The sequence below is a fragment of the Rhipicephalus microplus genome, unplaced genomic scaffold (genome assembly GCF_043290135.1).
Source record: "Rhipicephalus microplus isolate Deutch F79 unplaced genomic scaffold, USDA_Rmic scaffold_198, whole genome shotgun sequence".
NCBI classification, from domain to species: Eukaryota; Metazoa; Arthropoda; class Arachnida; order Ixodida; family Ixodidae; genus Rhipicephalus; species Rhipicephalus microplus.
Genome location: NW_027464769.1, coordinates 273221 through 292432, shown reverse-complemented (window position 1 = coordinate 292432; position 19212 = coordinate 273221). Strand labels below are relative to the sequence as shown.

At 44.9% G+C, this 19212-nt stretch overlaps 1 protein-coding gene across 1 annotated transcript in view; it reads left to right on the top strand.

The window, feature by feature from the left end:
* Positions 1 to 2909: 2909 nt before the first annotated feature.
* Positions 2910 to 19212, top strand: part of LOC142791899 (uncharacterized) — a 42950-nt gene continuing 26647 nt past the window's right edge. The window contains exons 1-4 of the mRNA XM_075885575.1: positions 2910 to 3055; positions 12888 to 12934; positions 16028 to 16069; positions 16182 to 16220. Coding sequence (XP_075741690.1) covers positions 2986 to 3055; positions 12888 to 12934; positions 16028 to 16069; positions 16182 to 16220 — 198 coding nt within the window. The 5' untranslated portion in view covers positions 2910 to 2985. The remainder of the gene's footprint in view (positions 3056 to 12887; positions 12935 to 16027; positions 16070 to 16181; positions 16221 to 19212) is intronic.

The following is a 19212-nucleotide window of genomic DNA, read 5'->3' as shown; positions in this document are numbered from 1 at the left end:
CATCTAGCCGCCGCATAGAGCCGCAAACTTTCTTTTTAGCGAACCTCCCCGTCCTTACAAGCTTCAGAAAAAGGTTACAACTGCGTGAATGAGACGCCACGTAAGAAACGAACTCGCACACTCGAAGCGCAACGTGTGTGTGTGCATCTTTCTATGTTTGTTGCATGGTGTCTTATTCGCGCAAGTGTGACCGTTTTCTGAAAAAATGACCCAAGACCAACAACATGTCATTCAACAAGCTTCGCTTGAAAACGTGCCTCACCTGTTATTTCACGCACGAAAACGCCGACGCAGCCGACGTTGACGAAAGCGACGAAAGCTTCTCGCTGTCAGTCATGCATGGGCTTGTCGCTGGGTAGATGGTGTTTATGACAGTACGACTGAAGAAAAATAATCGCGTAAGGTGTGTTGAATAAATTGTTTTTATGTATAAAGAACATACCCAATTTGGGCGTATAATTATTATTTTGTAAAAACAATTCTGTTGCATTGATTATAACTGTTTTTTTTGCGCTTGCGCCCTCTGACGTTTGGTGAGAGCACTAGTTCGTTACGTAGTCGTGACGCACTTCCTGAGGCCAGGTTTTGCGGAGTGTCCGCTCTTGTCTTCTTCTTTCTCTATGGTCTGACGCCAGGCGCGACCAGCGTCCGCGCCGCTCAGACGGACGCTGGTCGCCCCTGGCACGAAATGCAACATCCTTCATTTCGTGCCGATGCCATAGAGTAACACTACTCCATGCCGATGCGCTACACAGACAACACTGCGTCTCCCTCTTTTCGTGACGGAGGGACGCCGGACGCGCTGAAACGCGCATGCGTCAAACCGCTGCGCGCGTCTGCATGTATTTGGCAGGACTGGTGCCTGGCGTGGCAACGAACGCCTGCGTGACGCGACGAAATGAACGCCGGCGAGCACGCGCACCGCGTAACGTCCAAATGTTTTGGCGCCTTGACTGTGGCATGTAGTCATGTTTCAACATGACACGCATCTCATGATTATCATGTTTGCACCAATCACATACCTTCGTCATCCATTGGCGTCACGTAATACGGAATTTGGCACATTTGAAGCTAGCGAAACGGCCACAAGCGCATCATCAGTGTGGCATGTAGTCAAGTTATTACATGACACGCATGACGTGACTATCGTGTTTGGATGTGTCATATACCTATGTCGTCCGTTGGCGTCGCGTAATCCCGAGTTTGGTACATGTGAAGCTAGTGAAACGGCCGCGAGCGCATCATGAGCGTAGCATGTAGTCATGTTGTTACATGACACGCATCTAACGTTTACCATGTTTGCACCAGTATCATACCTTTGTAATCCATTCACGTCCCGTAATACCAAATTTGGTATGAGTGAAGCTAGTGAAACGGCCGCCAGCGCATCATGAGCGTGGCATGTAGTCATGTTGTTACATGACCCGGATGTCATGATTTTGATGCTAGAATCTTTCGCTTGTGTTCGGCATACAATCATGCCATACCATACCAGTTTTGCAACGTGCCATGTGAACACAACCACCTCAAGAGCTGCAGGACTATGAAATGTAAATAATGACATTCATGTCATGATTTTCATAATATGACTAGTCAAACGTCTTCTTCATACAGTTATGTTATGTTATACCAAGTTTGGTATCGATACCATTATCAAAACGGCCAGGAGAGCTAAATGTCATAGATAGATAGATAGATAGATAGATAGATAGATAGATAGATAGATAGATAGATAGATAGATAGATAGATAGATAGATAGATAGATAGATAGATAGATAGATAGATAGATAGATAGATAGATAGATAGATAGATAGATAGATAGATAGATAGATAGATAGATAGATAGATAGATAGATAGATAGATAGATAGATAGATAGATAGATAGATAGATAGATAGATAGATAGATAGATAGATAGATAGATAGATAGATAGATAGATAGATAGATAGATAGATAGATAGATAGATAGATAGATAGATAGATAGATAGATAGATAGACACGCTTAAATTCGCCGAACTTCGCTAAGAAATGCTTCACATTTGAAGCAGTAGCACGCCAGTAACGCGCCCTTCAAGCTATGCTGGCCCTTGAGGGTCTCGCAGATAGAGCAAGGGATTCTGGTATTTTTTAAATAACCTATGCGAAAATTTAGGCGCAATGAGATGTGCGCGCTTCGTTGACTTCTCGGGGCTCAAAAGTTAACTGTTTTTTAGGGCTTGTTACTGAAACGCATCCCACACGTAGAGTGCACACTATCAGCAACTGTCCTGGCAATATTTCCCAGCTCGGTCGTTCATTACCGGTATTACATTGTTGCCAAAGCACTCGGCATGTATGTAGTTCATTAATTATTTATCATCCGTGTTTTCTACGTGCCGCTTCTCTGTAGATCCGGTATTGCAACGGTTTTACTTTTCCCTTCGGCGGCCACAGCACACACACACTCATTTCCGGTATCACTATAGCAAAGATGGCCAAAGACAGAGCAGTTTGAACGAAGGTTCTCGCAGCGATAAAACACCATGCTACACTGTTTTACACATTGGGAACACATGCGCTTGAAAAAAAAGAATTATTAAACAGCAGCTCAATCACTTACTTCCTTTGTTTATCGCCACGTCACAGCTTTCGTGTGTCCTAGCTATATTTTTGCCACACGTTCCCGGATTGTGAGCAGTGTTTCGCCCATGTAAGCCTGTTTACGAAGGGTGCTGCAGCAAACTTTAAAAAAATCAACAAGTAACGACTCCTCGCATTGTGTGTGGTGTTCCCACGTGAAAGCACCACCTTGATAAATAGCTTAAACAATGAACGTATACAAACATCTACTCCCGGACTCGGAAAGACCTTTTTGCTCACGTCACCGTATCCGGGTGGACATTGGATGATCTGGTTAAATAGACAGGCACCCCGCTATTTCGGTTCACACACCGCCCAGATACCGTCTTGAGTCACCAGTCTCGGAACAAAAAGAGACAATCATGACCTGCGCCAAAGTTGCGGCGGCCTTTCTGGTTGTGACCTTCGCAGTATCCGCCACAGCCTCAGCGCGTGAGTATAGTATACATGTTGCCTTACGCACTTCGTTTTCATTCTTGAAGGGCCACTCACCAGGCCCCATAACCAATTTTAGTTAGACCATGGAAGTTGTTGTGTGTCAAATTAGGAGCATTATGCCACAAAACTTTTTGTTTTTCTCAATCGGTTCATTGCGAGCTGGGAAATCTTTTTTTTTCTTTTGGAGCGCCGCGAAACGATTATTAGAGGAGGCAAGATCGAAACCCTTGCCGCTCCGCTGCCTAGCCTTCACAAGCCAAATATTTTCTCTACCCTCTCCTACATCAGATGAAGAGGTCAAGTGCGCATGACGTGCTCGAACAAGCCCACAGTGTACTGGAATGTAAACAAGCCCAATGCCAAACCCCCGAGCACGCGGGCGGCGTTGATGTGTTGACCAGCGTTATTTTTTGGCCTGTTTCCGCGGAATGGTTTGGAAAGGCTGGCTTAGACGTGGTAGAATAGATGAGCACAATGAGTGCGCGATTGCGTAGGAGCGTTAATTTTACGGCTGTCGTCCGCTGGATGTGCTGACCGCGAAGGCACGAACGCATGCGAAACGCCGGCACATTAGCCCCGTATCTCGTTGCAATTCACGAGGAAAAATGAGAAAAAGACGCACACATTCCCTTATTGCGTCTCATTACTTATCTCAAGTTTTAATAATTTCCACAATCAACATACTACATAAACTACGCGTGTCGAGTGAAATAGTTTTCATGTCACGTGCTACTGCTGGCAACATCGTAGCGCAGCCGTCTACGTAGACGACGAACGTCACTGCACTGCCGTGTACGTAGGGCAACTTACAAGTGCACGTCATGCCCTCATTCTCTGGGCGCGCGCCCGCTGAAGGAAGGGGGAGCAGGGTTCTCCTTGAAGTTTGACCCGCTTTCACGGCACGTCGCGTTGCAAATTTAGGCGGACGTGATTGTGAATGCCTCGTCTACGCATGGCGCTTGTCAGATTGAAACTGTCAAACCTGGTGAGTGGCCCTTGAAGTGCTACGCACTTCAAGGGCCACTCACCAGGTTTGACAGTTTGGCCCTTGTCCTTGAGTTTGGTCCTTAGTCCTTGAAATGTGTTTGAAGGTCCTTGAAGGTCCTTGAAGTGCGTAGCACTTCAAGAACCTTGTCACCCATGCATACATTTCGTGTGATGATCGCGCTCAGAAGCAAGTGGTCAATAATATCCTAAAGAACGGCTAGCAATGCTTAAAACCAGGTGAAAATGAATGAAGTATAATAAATATTATAAATAAAAATAAGCAAAAAGTAATAGCCATTGATTTTAATAATAATAATAATAATAATAATAATTACTTTACCTGGTGTTTTACGTCCCAAAACTACAATACGTATATCAGACACACCCTAGTGGAGAACTCCGGAAATTTCGACCATCTGGTGTTCTTTAAATTGCACTGCCATCGCGCAGCATACGCGGGCCTCAACCACTTGGCCTCCACCGAAATGCGACCGCCACGGCCGTGATCCAACCCGCGACCTTCAGTTCAGCAACAGGGCAACGTAGCCACTGAACCACCGCGGCAGACGTAATAGAGATAATTAACCTAACATCGCTACAAATCGTCTCGAAAGCATGCCACTGCGAACGACGAAGCGCAAGAGAGGGGTGCTACCGCCAGGCTAAGCGAACGATTGGTCCTGCCACCGGCTCTTCTACGGCGCTACACCTCAAGCGGGAAACAACCCGACGGAACACGATGCGAACGACACGTGCCTCAACTGCCATCGATAAAGCGCAGAAGAAAAGTAGCGCGCACATCGCACACTGAATTAGAAAATCTGCTTAAGGGGGCCCTGCGACACTTTTGAAGCATGGTCAGGAAACGCTGCCTATCGATAGTAGAGGCCTCGAGAACACGCAAGCCAAATATTATTGCGCAGCACGCGTCATGAAATTCACAATAAATTATCAAAGTGAGCTGCAAGTTGATTTCTCTTCTCTCGACAAATGATGGAGTATGCCCAAAAATCGCACGCAGCAAGCCCTTATATCAGCCATTGGCTGATTTGATCATGGCGGGCTCGCTCGTTACAGAGATCGCCATGGGAGGCCGCTACTTGTCTGCGCGTGCGCGCGCGATCACACTGAGAAAGCCGCGCATTTGAAACGAAAAAAAAAAGAAAAAAGTACTTAATGTCACGAGGCGCGCGCGACGTTTTTTGTGACAATATCCCCCCCCCCGCCCCCCCGTTTAGCTTACAGCGCTTTCATCAGGACGGGAGAAGAGAGAGTGCAATTGCAGCATGTAACAAACCTTTGTGACTCCACTCCCACTGGACAGATTCTTGAAATTTTTGTGGCGTTGAATTCGTGAGGCAATAATCTATTCCCATGATTTCATTCCATGGTTACTTGAAAAAGTATTTCAAGGTTCCTTTAAAGTATGAGGCCAAGTGGAGAAAACCAATTTTTCAGAAAATGTCACTTTTTTATTTCGTTAAATTTCCAATTAATTGCCATAATTTTGCTGCATGAATCAGTCGTCTATGCAGTTTCTTTCAAACGCTACAAGCAAAAATGTTGTACCACCCATAACCAACGAAACCAAAAGTGGGAATGCAAGTTTTGTGTGCGTCATAAAATCAGCTCGATATGCACTATTTTGTTGGGTATTTAGCAATCATGTCAAGGGGAAACATGCTATATTCTTCTAAAATCATCGTCTACACATAATTTTAAATCCTACGTGGAATTTACCCATGCCTCCAAGTTGTCGGTTCTCCATACAAGAAAACATTAGCTAATACACGTAACAATCGCATCTGTGCGTAAGTAGCGCCGTCTAAATTATACCTACATATATGGGCTTGATGAGAACTATGTTTTCATCATCATTACGCCGCATCCTCACACTACCATTGTCCTTTAAAAGCTTCATTACGTACGTATATGAAAATTTACAAATTGAACAGTCACAGAAATGTACACATTCGTACGTGGACATTACCATTTCGTGGAAGATTATTTTCTTTTTCTACTTTAGCAATACGCACCTACGCTCACATAACGACCGTCGCAGACACCGATAGATTAAATTGAACTTGGTACGCGCAGGAACAGCCGTTGATAACTCGTCCAATTCATATTTTGTTTATGAAATTTGTTTATACCGAGAGCATTCAATCACTGCAAGCAACTTTCCGGCACCACGGGTCCATTGAAGGGTGAAAAACAACAGAAACAATCAACCTAATTGTCTAAGCACAAATTTGTTCTTTACCGATTCTTCTCTGTAAGGCCATCAGCTGGCCCCGGCGCGGTGGTCTAATGGCTAAGGTATATACTTGGCTGCTAACCCGCAGGTCGTGGGATCGAATCCCGGCTGTGGCGGCTGCATTTTCGATGGAGGCGTAATTGTCGTAGGCCCGTGTGCTCAGATTTGGGTGCACGTTAAAGAACCCCAGGTGGTCGAAATTTCCGGAGCCCTCCACTACGGCGTCTCTCATAATCATATGGTCGTTTTGGGACGGTAAACTCCACAAATCAAAGCAATTGGCTGATTCTGAGTAAGAAAAGAAATTTTAATAAATTTCAAAAGTTCGTGACTGTGTGGCTTTCGTACCATAAGAGATCTCTTGATTTGCCACAAGGTAGCGATCGAGTTGCTGTACAGGACACCGCCGTCGCCACTGCGACGCAGCTATAGCGTCGCGAGGAACCACGAAGAACGTGGCACCGTTTTTTCTTCGCGGTGTGCCAACAAGACGCCGGGTAAAGACTTCGAGGGCTCGGCGCCCTACAGGTACGAGGTTCCTCTATCAAAGACTTGGCTAGTACGCGACCACTACGGTGGTTGGTAGCCATCGCCACGAGCCTTATGCTCGTCCAAGTGCGTTAAACCGCATGAGTGATACTGCAGGCCACAATGAAAAGCCTGGGGGCTCACAGGTGCGCCCAAGCATCATAAAACCGGCACGTTTGCAAATTCACAACCGTGAAATGGCTCCAGCGAGCACAGCAGCATTGGAGGACGATGAAGTTGAGAGCAAGAAGCTTCGCTTAGAAGAGAATCCTCTCGACGATAAAACGTCAACTTATTACCTAAGTGATGAAGAAGACATGGGCGAAGATGAACCATTTACGTTGGTTACTTATAAAAAGAAACGAGCAGAGGGTATCCCAGTCGTCTTTCGTCCAACAGCTGAAGGTGCTAGCTTCTGGAAAGTGAACCGCAATCGAGTGTCAGCTGAAGTAGTTTCCGCTGCTAAAGAAAAAGTGCAGTCATTCAGAACGACCAGAAATGGAAGCTTTAGTGTCAGCGTTGCTTCCTTAAGTTCAGCTAAGCGACTTCTGATGCTTTCAAATGTAGGTGGCCTGGAAGTTAAGCCTTTCATCCCAGAGTCATACACTCGGAACGTTGGGAAAGTAAAACATGTTCCTCTGCAGTATTCAGACGAACAACTCCTAGAGTACATGACAGATGCAGGGGTTATATCGGCGCGACGGCAAATAAAATACTACCGCCAGGAAGATGGAGGAGTAACGACGCGTCCACTTCACTCAGTGATCCTGACTTTTCGAGATGACCGCCCGATTCCAGGAAGAATCTACTTAGGATTCACCAGTCACCCAGTGGAAGAATATCTTGGTCCAGCACTTCAGTGCTATAACTGCCAGCGATTCGGACACATGGCGAAAAGTTGCCGTAACACACACCGGTGTAAGATCTGCTCAGAAGAACACCATCATAAGGAGTGCAAGTCTGTTCTTCAGCCTAAGTGTGCAAACTGTGCAGGTAATCACGCTGCCTCATATTCAGGCTGCTCGCAAAGTAAAGCTGCTGCAAAAATGCGTCGGCATGAGCTCATCCATGGAAGAAAACTGCGCCCCAATGAACCATCTCCAAACCTTGAGATTGTTCATCCTGTACGTGATCCACCTCAGTGGCCACCGCAACAACAGCCGGCAAGCACGCCAAAAGAACCGCCAAGAGAGCCGCCAAGAGCACACTCGAGAGACCACTCACGAGAAGTACCTTCAAGTAAACCAACCTACGCGTCAAAGCTACGAACGCCCACGGGACCTCTGCCGGAAAGTAGCAAAACCGACAGTGCCAGTGTTCGCCCCAACTACAACATCGAAACGCCACGTCATTCTCAACAGGCCTCAGAAAATCAACCATTCAATGGAGACCGTGCCTCTGCATCAGTCATGCAATTGATTCTGCCAATGCTTTTCGCAGCACTTAAGGCAATCCTGTCTGCTCTACCGGAAGCAAACAACCTGCCAGAAGTAAAAGCCCTGCTGCCTCTGGAAGCACTACTGTGTCAACAGTCCGGGTCAAACCTGCGACAAGTAACATATGAATAAGCGCTACAAAGATGTCTCCATATACCAGTGGAATGCCAATGGTCTTTGAAGGAAGTGTGCTGACTTCCGTAAACTCCTGCAGTATAAATTTCCAATACTTTGCATCCAAGAGGCAGGAATTAATGATGATTTCCGCCTCTCCAACTACGTGATATATAAGTCATCTCGTCGAAGTGGTCCTAGCAGAGTACATTTGTGCGTCAGAAAAGACCTACCTTCTCATCAAGTTAACTCAAGTGATTCGGACTTCCCGGAATTCGTCGCTTGCAAAGTATCCTTTGGTGAGCAGTGCTTTACAGTGATCATTTTTTAGCTACAACCTTCAAGCCGCATTTCGGTGGAAGAGCTAACAAATATCTTCAACATTTCTAATTCATATACGTTTATATGCGGAGACTTTAATGCGCACAACATAATCTGGGGTAGTGATCCATGTGATGCACGTGGGAACATTGTTGAGTGTGCCGCAGACAAATGCAATTTGACAATTTTAAAGGACGGCTCCCCAACTATTCTCCGAGGGCATAATTACTCTAGTTGCAGCGATGTAACCTTGTGTTCCCAAGATCTAGTGAATGGTGTGGTATGGACAACGGATGTAGAAACACGTGGGAGTGACCATTTTCCCATTCTAATAAGTCACCCCTACTTGCGAAAAGACGACACCAGACGCTACAGCAAACTGACGAACTGGAAAGCTTTTTGGCACCACCTAACAAACCAAAATAGTGAACTGACGACAGTTGAAAGGTTTACTGAATTTCTGCAAGATAATGCGAATAAATGTACAAAGAAAGTCCCGATTCCAAAAGACTATGCTGCAGTCGATGGAGAGTATGAACATCTAAGAGCCATCAGACGACGTTCAGAAAGGGCATATCGACGCAGCGGAAGTTTAGAAGCATACGAAAATTCACAGAAAATCCACAGTGTAATGCGCAGACGACTAGAAAATTTAGGTAAACGACGCTGGCGTGATTTCTGTGGCACGCTCTCTCCCCACACACCTGTTCCAAGAATTTGGCTTGTAATTCGAGCACTTAGTGGCCCTGTATCACAGAGCTTCCCATTTCGTGCTCTTGCTGTAGCTTTAGACAAACCGGAAGCTGTGGTAGCAGATGAATTTTGTCAACTTATCAGTAGGCCCGCCGCATCACAATGTGCCTTATTTGATAATTCTGTCGCATTAGCCAGCCAGAAAATTAATGCTTGCTTTTGGGCCCAGCATCCTCAGCTAGACCCTGTATTTACGTTAAGGGAGCTGCATTGTGCTATAGCATCATGTCGTCAAAAATCGGCCTCTGGACCGGACGGCATTACGTATAATATCCTAATGAACCTTGGGCCCACAGGCACAACTATTCTTTTAGATATTTACAATAATCTATGGACGCAAGAAATTGTACCCGAGTCTTGGAAGTCTGCTCGCATCATTCCGATCCTAAAACTGGCTAAGACACCCTTGAACCTTGAATCCTTCCGTCCAATCAGTCTGACAAGCTGTTTATGTAAGGTAATGGAAAAAATGATTGATGCGCGACTTCAATGGTGGTGCAACAGAACTGGTGTATTCTCCAACTACTTGACAGGTTTTAGGAAACAGAGATGCACAATGGATGCAATACTGGACTTAGTAACGTATGTGGAGCATGAACGCGCCTGTGGTAGTTTGACGGTCGCAGTGTTCTTGGATATCAAAAGGGCGTTTGACACAGTCAGTCACACTCATGTTCTGCTGAGTATGCTGGAACTTGGACTGTCCGGCATGTCTTTGCGGTGGGTATCTAAATTTTTATCAGGTCGTAAAATATTCATTCAGACGAGCGAAGGAAAAAGTGCAGAACACGACGTCAGACAGGTAGTGCCACAAGGAAGCGTACTCAGCCCTTTTCTTTTCAACTGTGTTATGGCTGATTTAGCTAAAAGACTGCCTTCCAAGTTGAAATACTCCTTATATGCAGATGATGTGTGCATTTGGGCATCTGGCACGGACATACGGTTAATTCAGATTGCATTGCAAGACGGAATAAATATTATCAACAACTTTTTAAAAGAAAGAGGAATGATTCTATCGCACGCAAAGACAGCTGTATTGCCCTTCACCCGTAAGAAGTTAAAGAACTTCAATCTCAATTTAGAAGAAGAACCACTAATGATTGTGACACAGCATCGATTTTTCGGAGTAATACTTGATAGGCAGCTATCATGGGCACCTCACATAAAGAAACTCGAAAACGAGGTGAATACGCTAGTGAATATACTCCGCAGAATTGCTGGGACATCATGGGGCAGATCTGTATCATCCATGCTCGCTGTTCACAATGCTTTAATACGACAAAAAGTTGCATATTCTGCAGCAGTGTTACACGGTCTTTCCCGCACTTCAGAGGAGCGACTTCAAAGACTATTAGCTAGGGGACTGCGCGTCTGCATAGGTGTTCCACGAGCGACTTCCAGCAGCCTTGTCATAGCAGAGACTCGACAACCACCCTTTCCAGTCATGAGAACAATTGAAACATGCCGCCATTTTTTTCGCTTACAGACGCAACACAGGGACCACCCATTGGCGCTGGAGATTTTACTAAGAGATAAAAGCAATGCTCATAACGAAGTACAGAGTAATGTACATATATTACCCAGACATGAATTTTGGAACTCTGAAATGGACTATCCTCCATGGGTGCTTGTTATACCAAGCATTGAATTCTCAGTGGATGGCATTATTAGAAAGAGAGACATGTTCATCCAAGCTGCTCAACAACTAGCGCTTTATCAGATACACATGCGGTATCCAGGGTACATACTTTACACAGATGGCTCAAGTACTACAACGTCTTCAACATCGGCATTTATCATACCACAGCTCAATATTCAGGAATCGTTTAAACTATGCCGCACGACGTCATCTACATCTGAGCTCTTCGCTATTCTGTATGCTCTAAAGTTTATAAACTCGGTAGCAGACGCTAGAAAATGGGTACTTTTCAGTGACTCACAGGCCGCATTAAGATCACTCTCCAGTACAAACAGGACAGTAATAAGTGATAGTATTACATACGAAACGCTGAAGGAGCTCACTAAAGCAAAGAAGGCGCAACATGAGATCAAATTCCAGTGGATACCTGGCCACTGCAACATTCCTGGAAACGCTGCTGCCGATAAAGCAGCACGACAAGCACATCGTAAAGACGTTACTGTTTCTTTACCGATTTCGAAAAATGAATTGCGTAGTATTATAAAGAATACAACTTTCAAAATGAGCAAAACTGCTTGGTTTGACCAAAGCACAAAGAACTGCGATTTATATCACATCGATCCATTTATTTAATTCAAAATTACGCTGGCATTAGATAGAAGGATGGAAACTCTAATTCACCGATTGAGGCTAGGCACCACATACACAAAACATTTTTTGCACAGAATCAGCAGAGCTGAAACTCCCGAATGCGATTGTGGATTTATAGATGAAGACGTATGTCACCTCCTCATAGACTGTCCACATCATGACACGCCAAGACGCCGTCTTAAAAGCGAACTGTTCGCATTGGACCACAGACCATTTAGCATGAAAAAACTTCTGGGCCCGTGGCCAACTGGAGTTTTACAGTCCCACGCTTTAAAAGCATTAACACGTTTTTTACAAGACAGCGGGATTGCTGACAAGTATTAACAAAGAACAAGCTTTCATTTGTAACACATGTACTTATTATATACAGTATCATGTGACACCCATCACGTGTGTGTTGTGAAATGAATGACGTGTCGACTATTATGTACATACGAGCGAATGCATCTTTATAAGAACCAGACGTGTGTTTTGTTGTTTTGTTGTTGTGTTTTGTGTTTGTTGTTTGTGTTTTGTTGTTTCCAGATACTTCTTACAATGACTTTCAAACATTTACTTACCATTGTGATATGTACGTATAAGTGTGTCTTTGCATATCTGTGCCTGAGTTTTCTATTTTCCATGCACTGCTTTGTATGTTTTGCTTCAAGATACGTGTTCAAGTTTCAATCAACGGCTAAGGAGTAGCCGGTGCCATAATGGTGCGCCAACATCTCTTTATATATCATATTAATAAAAAAAGGTAGCGATCGTAGGCGCCTAAAGCTGAATTCTGGCCAATCACGTGGGCCGCCACCGAAAGTTCGAAAACCGAACAGCAACCGAGCATGCACGTGATTCACCTCTGGTTTGTTCTTCTTTGTCCGCAGTATATCTGCTTCTGCGGTGATCACATCAAGTACTTAACAATTACTGATGAGTTAGCTGGTGAGCCATTATTTGTGAGGGAGCCACGCAAAAATCACGTATGGATAAAATGGCGCAAACACAGCATGTGTGTGTGTGCGTCATTTTATGTGTGCTCGGTTGCAGCTTTTCATCCACTGCTCCGTCAAAATGTGAATGATGCGTTAAATTGAAACCACAGTAATTGTTGATAGCATGTCTAATTGTATTTTTCTCTCTAATTTCTTTTTTCAGAATCGTGCGTCAATACAACACTGACCAACATTTTGGGCATCGGCAGCGTAAGTGATTAGAAAGCCACTTAGACACACCTGTTGAACAGTAAAGCATCTTCTGAAAAAGAAGCGCAACGTATTGACTTTTTTTTTATTTACAGCGATAGTTTACCCACGGCATTTAAAAGATATACGCCTTGTAAGGAAAGATGGTGGCCTCTTGTAGGACACTGCCGTATAAACTGGTTACATGGGCCTGTCATGTTTTCACTCGCATGTCTCGTTTGTATTCCGCGCTATAAAAGAATGCGTGGGTTCTAAATTTCTCGCCTTTGAATTCTAGAACACCATCTATTTACGTAGGCGCATAAACTGTTGCACCGATTCCAGCAGTTAATGTCAGCAGCGCGTACTTTGATGAAGAGGGGTTGTTTAACGAGGGCACACTAATCGGTACAGAACACGTGCTCTTTGCCATTAATAAAATACCGCATAAAGGTATTTTTAGGGGCGTAGCTATTTGTACTTGGAGCGAAGGGCATTCAGTGTAAAAGGAAAGGAAGCAAAGACAAGGAAGGAAGAAAAAGAACGATACAAGAGTGCACCAACTGGAAATATTGCCGCAAACGAACACGTAAGCATATACAGCATGATGCAAATTATGATGCAAATACACGTAATTGGGATTACATGTTGCCGAGACCCGAATAGATAATCAGCCTAAACTTTATCCAACCTCATGAACGGTTTTAAAGGACACGTGTCACAGTACTTAAGAATAAAGAAAGTGTTTCGCGACAGTCTCTCGCGTGGTGCCATCTCTGAGCCCTGACAACACTTTGTGTTCATTTAGTGAAGGATGGCACTTACAATCATTTCAATGTAGGCAGATATCAGTAGATGACTGTACCTTAAACGAGGTTCGCTGGTCCATCATTTAAAACACCCAATTTGACCGATTTAACACTGCGCATATACAGGGGAATATGGTGTATTTTCCGGGGTAAGTGAGGCCCATTCCGGATTTTCGACCTGATAACTTCAAGCTGGGGAAAGATAGGATTACCACGCCTTGTCTGGTTTTCCCTTTGCGTAAAGCTTGTCCGAATCGAACAATGTAACGTTTGTCTTATCAACTCGTCCATATTGAACAACCAAACTATCCCGGAGAATCTTTGGCTTTCATAAAATATATTCCAGTCGGTGTCTGCTGTTGTCTCGCGTTCTTTCTTCCTTCTTCGTGCCTAGTTTCTTTGCACAGATTGCCCTTCACACGGGATAGAGCAGTGAGGCAGCTGTCGTGAGCTGAGGACTCCGCTTATTATGTGCCATAGAAAGCGGGTATGTGGCTCGCAGCACCTAGCATATCACAGCAGAATCATGTATAGTGTATATAGCAAGGCGTGAAAAAGGGAAGCGTGGGTGAGGAGAAAAATGTCAAAGTGAGGAAATGGGAAAGGAGCCGCGGAGAAGGTAAAGCATGACAGATTATTTTATAGACTGTTTAAGCGCCACAAATAGCGTGAACGTGCGTACAGCTCCAAGCATAGCATAGTAATGCATAGTATAATGTATAGCCCCAGGGAAAAAAACTGGAGGTGCGGGTGGCGAGCGGCATGCGAAAGCGAGGAGGTGAGAGGGTAAATAAATTGACCACGTATCCGCATGCTTCACTGGAAGTGTCGTCGAAAGACTAGTCTTGTATACGGAGGCGCTGCGTCATATGTGGACGCCATCTGACAGTAATGTCGGGAAACGAAAGCTCGGGTAGAACGCAGATCATATGGTAGGTAGCAGCACCGTATCGTCTTAGCGAAGCGTAGGAAACAGCCGCTTTTTCTGGCATGTCGTCGCATTGTCAGCGCCGTGTAAGAAACACTATGGGATTTGGAATTGCATATCTATGAATTTTCTAAATCAAGAGACATCAATTAATACTTACGTATTCGTCTTGCACCTCAAAAATACCTTATCTTTGCTTTTTGGTCGACAATGTTCACGAGTATGAATGGAGCCTCCAGTTAAAGATGGCTGGGCGTTGAGCAAGGCCTCCAACTTCCATCGGGTGACTAAATCATGAGACAGACAGACAGACAGACAGACAGACAGACAGACAGACAGACAGACAGACAGACAGACAGACAGACAGACAGACAGACAGACAGACAGACAGACAGACAGACAGACAGACAGACAGACAGATAGATGGACAGATAGATAGATAGATAGATAGATAGATAGATAGATAGATAGATAGATAGATAGATAGATAGATAGATAGATAGATAGATAGATAGATAGATAGACAGACAGACAGACAGACAGACAGACAGACAGACAGACAGACAGACAGACAGACAGACAGACAGACAGACAGACAGACAGACAGATAGATAGATAGATAGATAGATAGATAGATAGATAGATAGATAGATAGATAGATAGATAGATAGATAGATAGATAGATAGATAGATAGATAGATAGATAGATAGATAGATAGATAGATAGATAGATAGATAGATAGATAGATAGATAGATAGATAGATAGATAGATAGATAGATAGATAGATAGATAGATAGATAGGACGAGAGGGCGGAAAGAAAAATGGCGTCGAACAGGAGCGATGTGAGGGTTAAGAGATGGCAAAGGAGGAGAAAAGGCAGCATAGAAAGAGGTAAACACGAAACAAAGGAAGAAAGAACTCGACCTTCCTTGACGAGGTGGTGGCGCTTGCCTGCCAGGTCCACTCTTTACTCAGATCCACCACGCGTTGAACTGCCTGTACTTTGTTTTTGACTACAAAGATGTAAATATGTAGAAGATTGAAGACTTTTCAAAATGCCAATTTCAGAGGAGTGGCATGCAGCGCAACGGAATTCAAACAGAGTGTTGGGAAACGTAGCCGATCTCAGCAAATAATTACATAGAGTGATAATATTAAGAAATTTGAAGGGATAACGGAAGGTAGGGTAAATTGTATATGAGCAGGAAAAGCTTTCGCTCTGCATTGGGGACGCGATTCGTCGGTCAAAATACTTTATGAAGACATAAAATATGCTAGTTATTATAACGATGACCCATGAATGATCCTAATGATTCATTCCCCTTTTGAAGTGAAGATCCGTCGTATTTATTTTCCTCTTTCTTTTTCTTGCAGTGCATCGGCGATTCCACAAACTTCTGTAGCAGCGGCAGCAATGTAAGTATTGTCTTTTTTTATACCGAAAGCTGAGTGGAGAGCCCCACAACAGATGATTTTGGTGACACAGTTGTCCCTCAACTTCATCGCATTATTTTATTCTTCCCTTCAGGCAAGTGCCTCGACCCAAGCTGTCGCCACAATAACGAGGGTAAGCTGGACAATGCCATTCCTTAATTCTTATGTCTGATCCTGGTTAAATGCAATCTATATCCAGGAGACCAGATGGAAAGTGCCTGGTTTTCTGGCAATACCTAGCACTTCGGGCGAAATCTGGTTAAGGGGGTACTGATGCATTGCTTGTTTTTTACTCTTTTCCGGAGCCCTCCACTACGGCACCCAACAAAATAATTTCGTGCTTTCGAAGAGGTTAAATACCAATAATTATTATTATCACTTATAAACTCAAAGCTAAGTGCTGATATTTGCGAAAAATAAAATGCGAGAAGGAGACCCTGCAGGAAGAGTGCTGAAGGCGAGAAATAAACTACTCCCTTGTTTTTTTCACTCGAAGTTGTTTAGCGAGACCTTTCGGCGACACGAAAATAGCTAGCGAATCAGGAAACAGAGAAATGCTGAGGACATCCTAGAGATAATCAAGAAGTGGGCGCACGCATGTAGCATCAAATCAAGAAGCCAACCACTGGCCTTCAAGGGTGGCATACTAGATAGCGAGAGAACGTAATCACGTGACCGAAAGGCAGAAAGAGGAATATCTGGGGTTTAACGTCACAAAAGCACGACGTGATTGTGAGAGACGTCGTAGTCGAGGGCTCCAGAAATTTCGGCCATCTGGTGTTTCTGAGCGGCGTGCACTGTTATCTCACAGCGGACGGGCCCCTCCCATTTGCGATCGCCACGCCCGAAATTAGATCCCGCGACTTTCCGACCAGCAGCCGAGTTCCGTGACCAGAACAACGCCGCGTAGACCGAGAGGCAGAAAGTTACGTCGGCAGATGAGATTGAGAAGTTTTCAGCTAAAAAGTGGCCACAGCAAGCACAGAACCTGGTTGATTGACGGAACATGGTGGAGGCGTTTTCTCTGCGGTGACCGTAGCAAGGCCGATGAGCATGATAATCTTCTTAATCGTACACGTGCGGGCCGTGGCCGACGTAATAGACCTCCTCGATGTTTACAAACAATGCTTCTGGACGGCTTTTGGTTTTGTGCGCTGGCGTAGCAATGTTAGCTTTGGCGGGGAACAAAGCTCTTAGCGAGTAGCCCACTTGTTTAGAGCAGTTCAATTCTCTTCCTGATCAAATATTTAAAACATACCTTCTTTTAAGCTACTCACAACATGGCAAGAGTTACTCTTTATCTTCAAGTGCCTTTATTTTACCTGTAAGCGGAAAAAATAGATTTTTATCTCTCTGGCACCACTTAAAACAAAAGGTTTCTTCTTCAGCGTTGAGGAGTGATATTTGAAGTGACCGGAAGTTCCTCGGGCAGCAACACGTGTTGCTGTTCTTGCTATGTTGAAACCGATCGAAAAGGCGAATAGAGCAGCTACATATCACGTGGCGTGACACTATCATCTCCGCCCTTGTATCGCATGTAGAGTCGCGACATGAAGGCAGAGACCATAGAGCACTGACAAATAGAGCAGCAGCAGGTTTTCTTGCTTGATTGGTAATTTGTGTGTGTGTGTGGCCCTCACCTACTAAGGGGGAAGTCGTTGCATTAGCATAGGATGAAGACATTTTTTATTTTTCGTAATATCTTACGTTTATCTTTAATCATTGCAGCTGAGAGCAGCAGGTCAGTCTTTTTAATACCACGTGCCAGAGCGTTCCTCTTCTTTCCCGTTTCCACCATCTGTATAAAATCATGCTCATGTGCGTCTGTGCATCCTCTTCGTGCTCATGCTCATGTGCATCCTCTTCGTAGCACACACGTGGTAATATTTATACTATATTACACAAACAACTACTCTGTGTGTGACATCAGATCCGCTAGATGTTTCAACTAAAAGCGCGCTTTACATAAAAGGGCTGACAACTCTTTCGCAAACTTCAACAGCCTCAACCTGCACAGCATTCCTCATAGCCAGGTGCCACTTGCATTAGCTGAACCATGTGAGTCATAAATCGTGTCAATAATATCAGGCGCCGTAAACTTCTGTCGCCATATCTTATTCAGTCGAAGCGGTCCAGCCAATGACCCACTCTCTCCAGTCAATTAGTATTCTTGTCCGATAATATAATATCTGACGACATGTTTCATTCAATCGCACACTTTCGCTTATTCAATCAGTATTTTTCAACACGGCGCCATTGCACTCGTTTTGACATAGAGTATATTTGTTTTCAAAATACTTGATGCGTTGAATAATCATTTCTTATTCGCGAACCACAACGACCGCAGTAGTTTCTCATTTTGTGGGGCCATAGCAGTGGACTACTCTCATTGACGTCGGCGTCCCGAAACACTTTTGAGTGCAGTTAGATACATGGGGCACATCTCCGATTCTGCTATGTTGTGGGCGCAGCCTTGTGCTGAACTCTATCGACCTTTTCACTGGGGAGAAAAAAACGCCGCCACACTGGGCTGTGCGGGCGTCTGTGTTGCTCATACGACCTTCGAGTGGCTCCTGCTTCCTACAATGATCTTCAAGTGAATTTTTCAAGTGAGCGTTCAGCTTTGTTTGTGTCGCATCAGTGAAAGTGCCAGGACTATTTTGATGCCAAAACCTGCTGCGTGAGTGGACTATTTTCACGTTTTGGAACGTTTTTCTCCGGAGCCGGCCACCGCCTGGGCTAAGCCTAACGAGGTAAGCCCACGCCGGCGCGACGCCAGCCGCGTCGCCGTTCCCGGGTGCTCTTTTCGCTCTTCGCAGGGCTTATTTTCAGAAAAGAATGGAATATCAGGTGGTGGGGGAGGACATAACCCCCGAAGAGGTGACAGAAGACCGAGGTTGGCAGTCTGCAGGCGCCAGAAGAGCTGGCGCGCGCTCGGCAGGCGCTAATCCTAATGGTGCTACTCTCAACGAGACGAAGTCGAAAACGGCCGAGGCCCCACGAGGCCGCAACAGTGGCAATAACATCAAGGCTAGAATCATTCGCGCTGGCCGGATGCCCCAGCTCCCCAGGGAGGATACGAAGATCGTGATTCGGCCCCGCGGAGGCCTCAATATTGTCAAGAC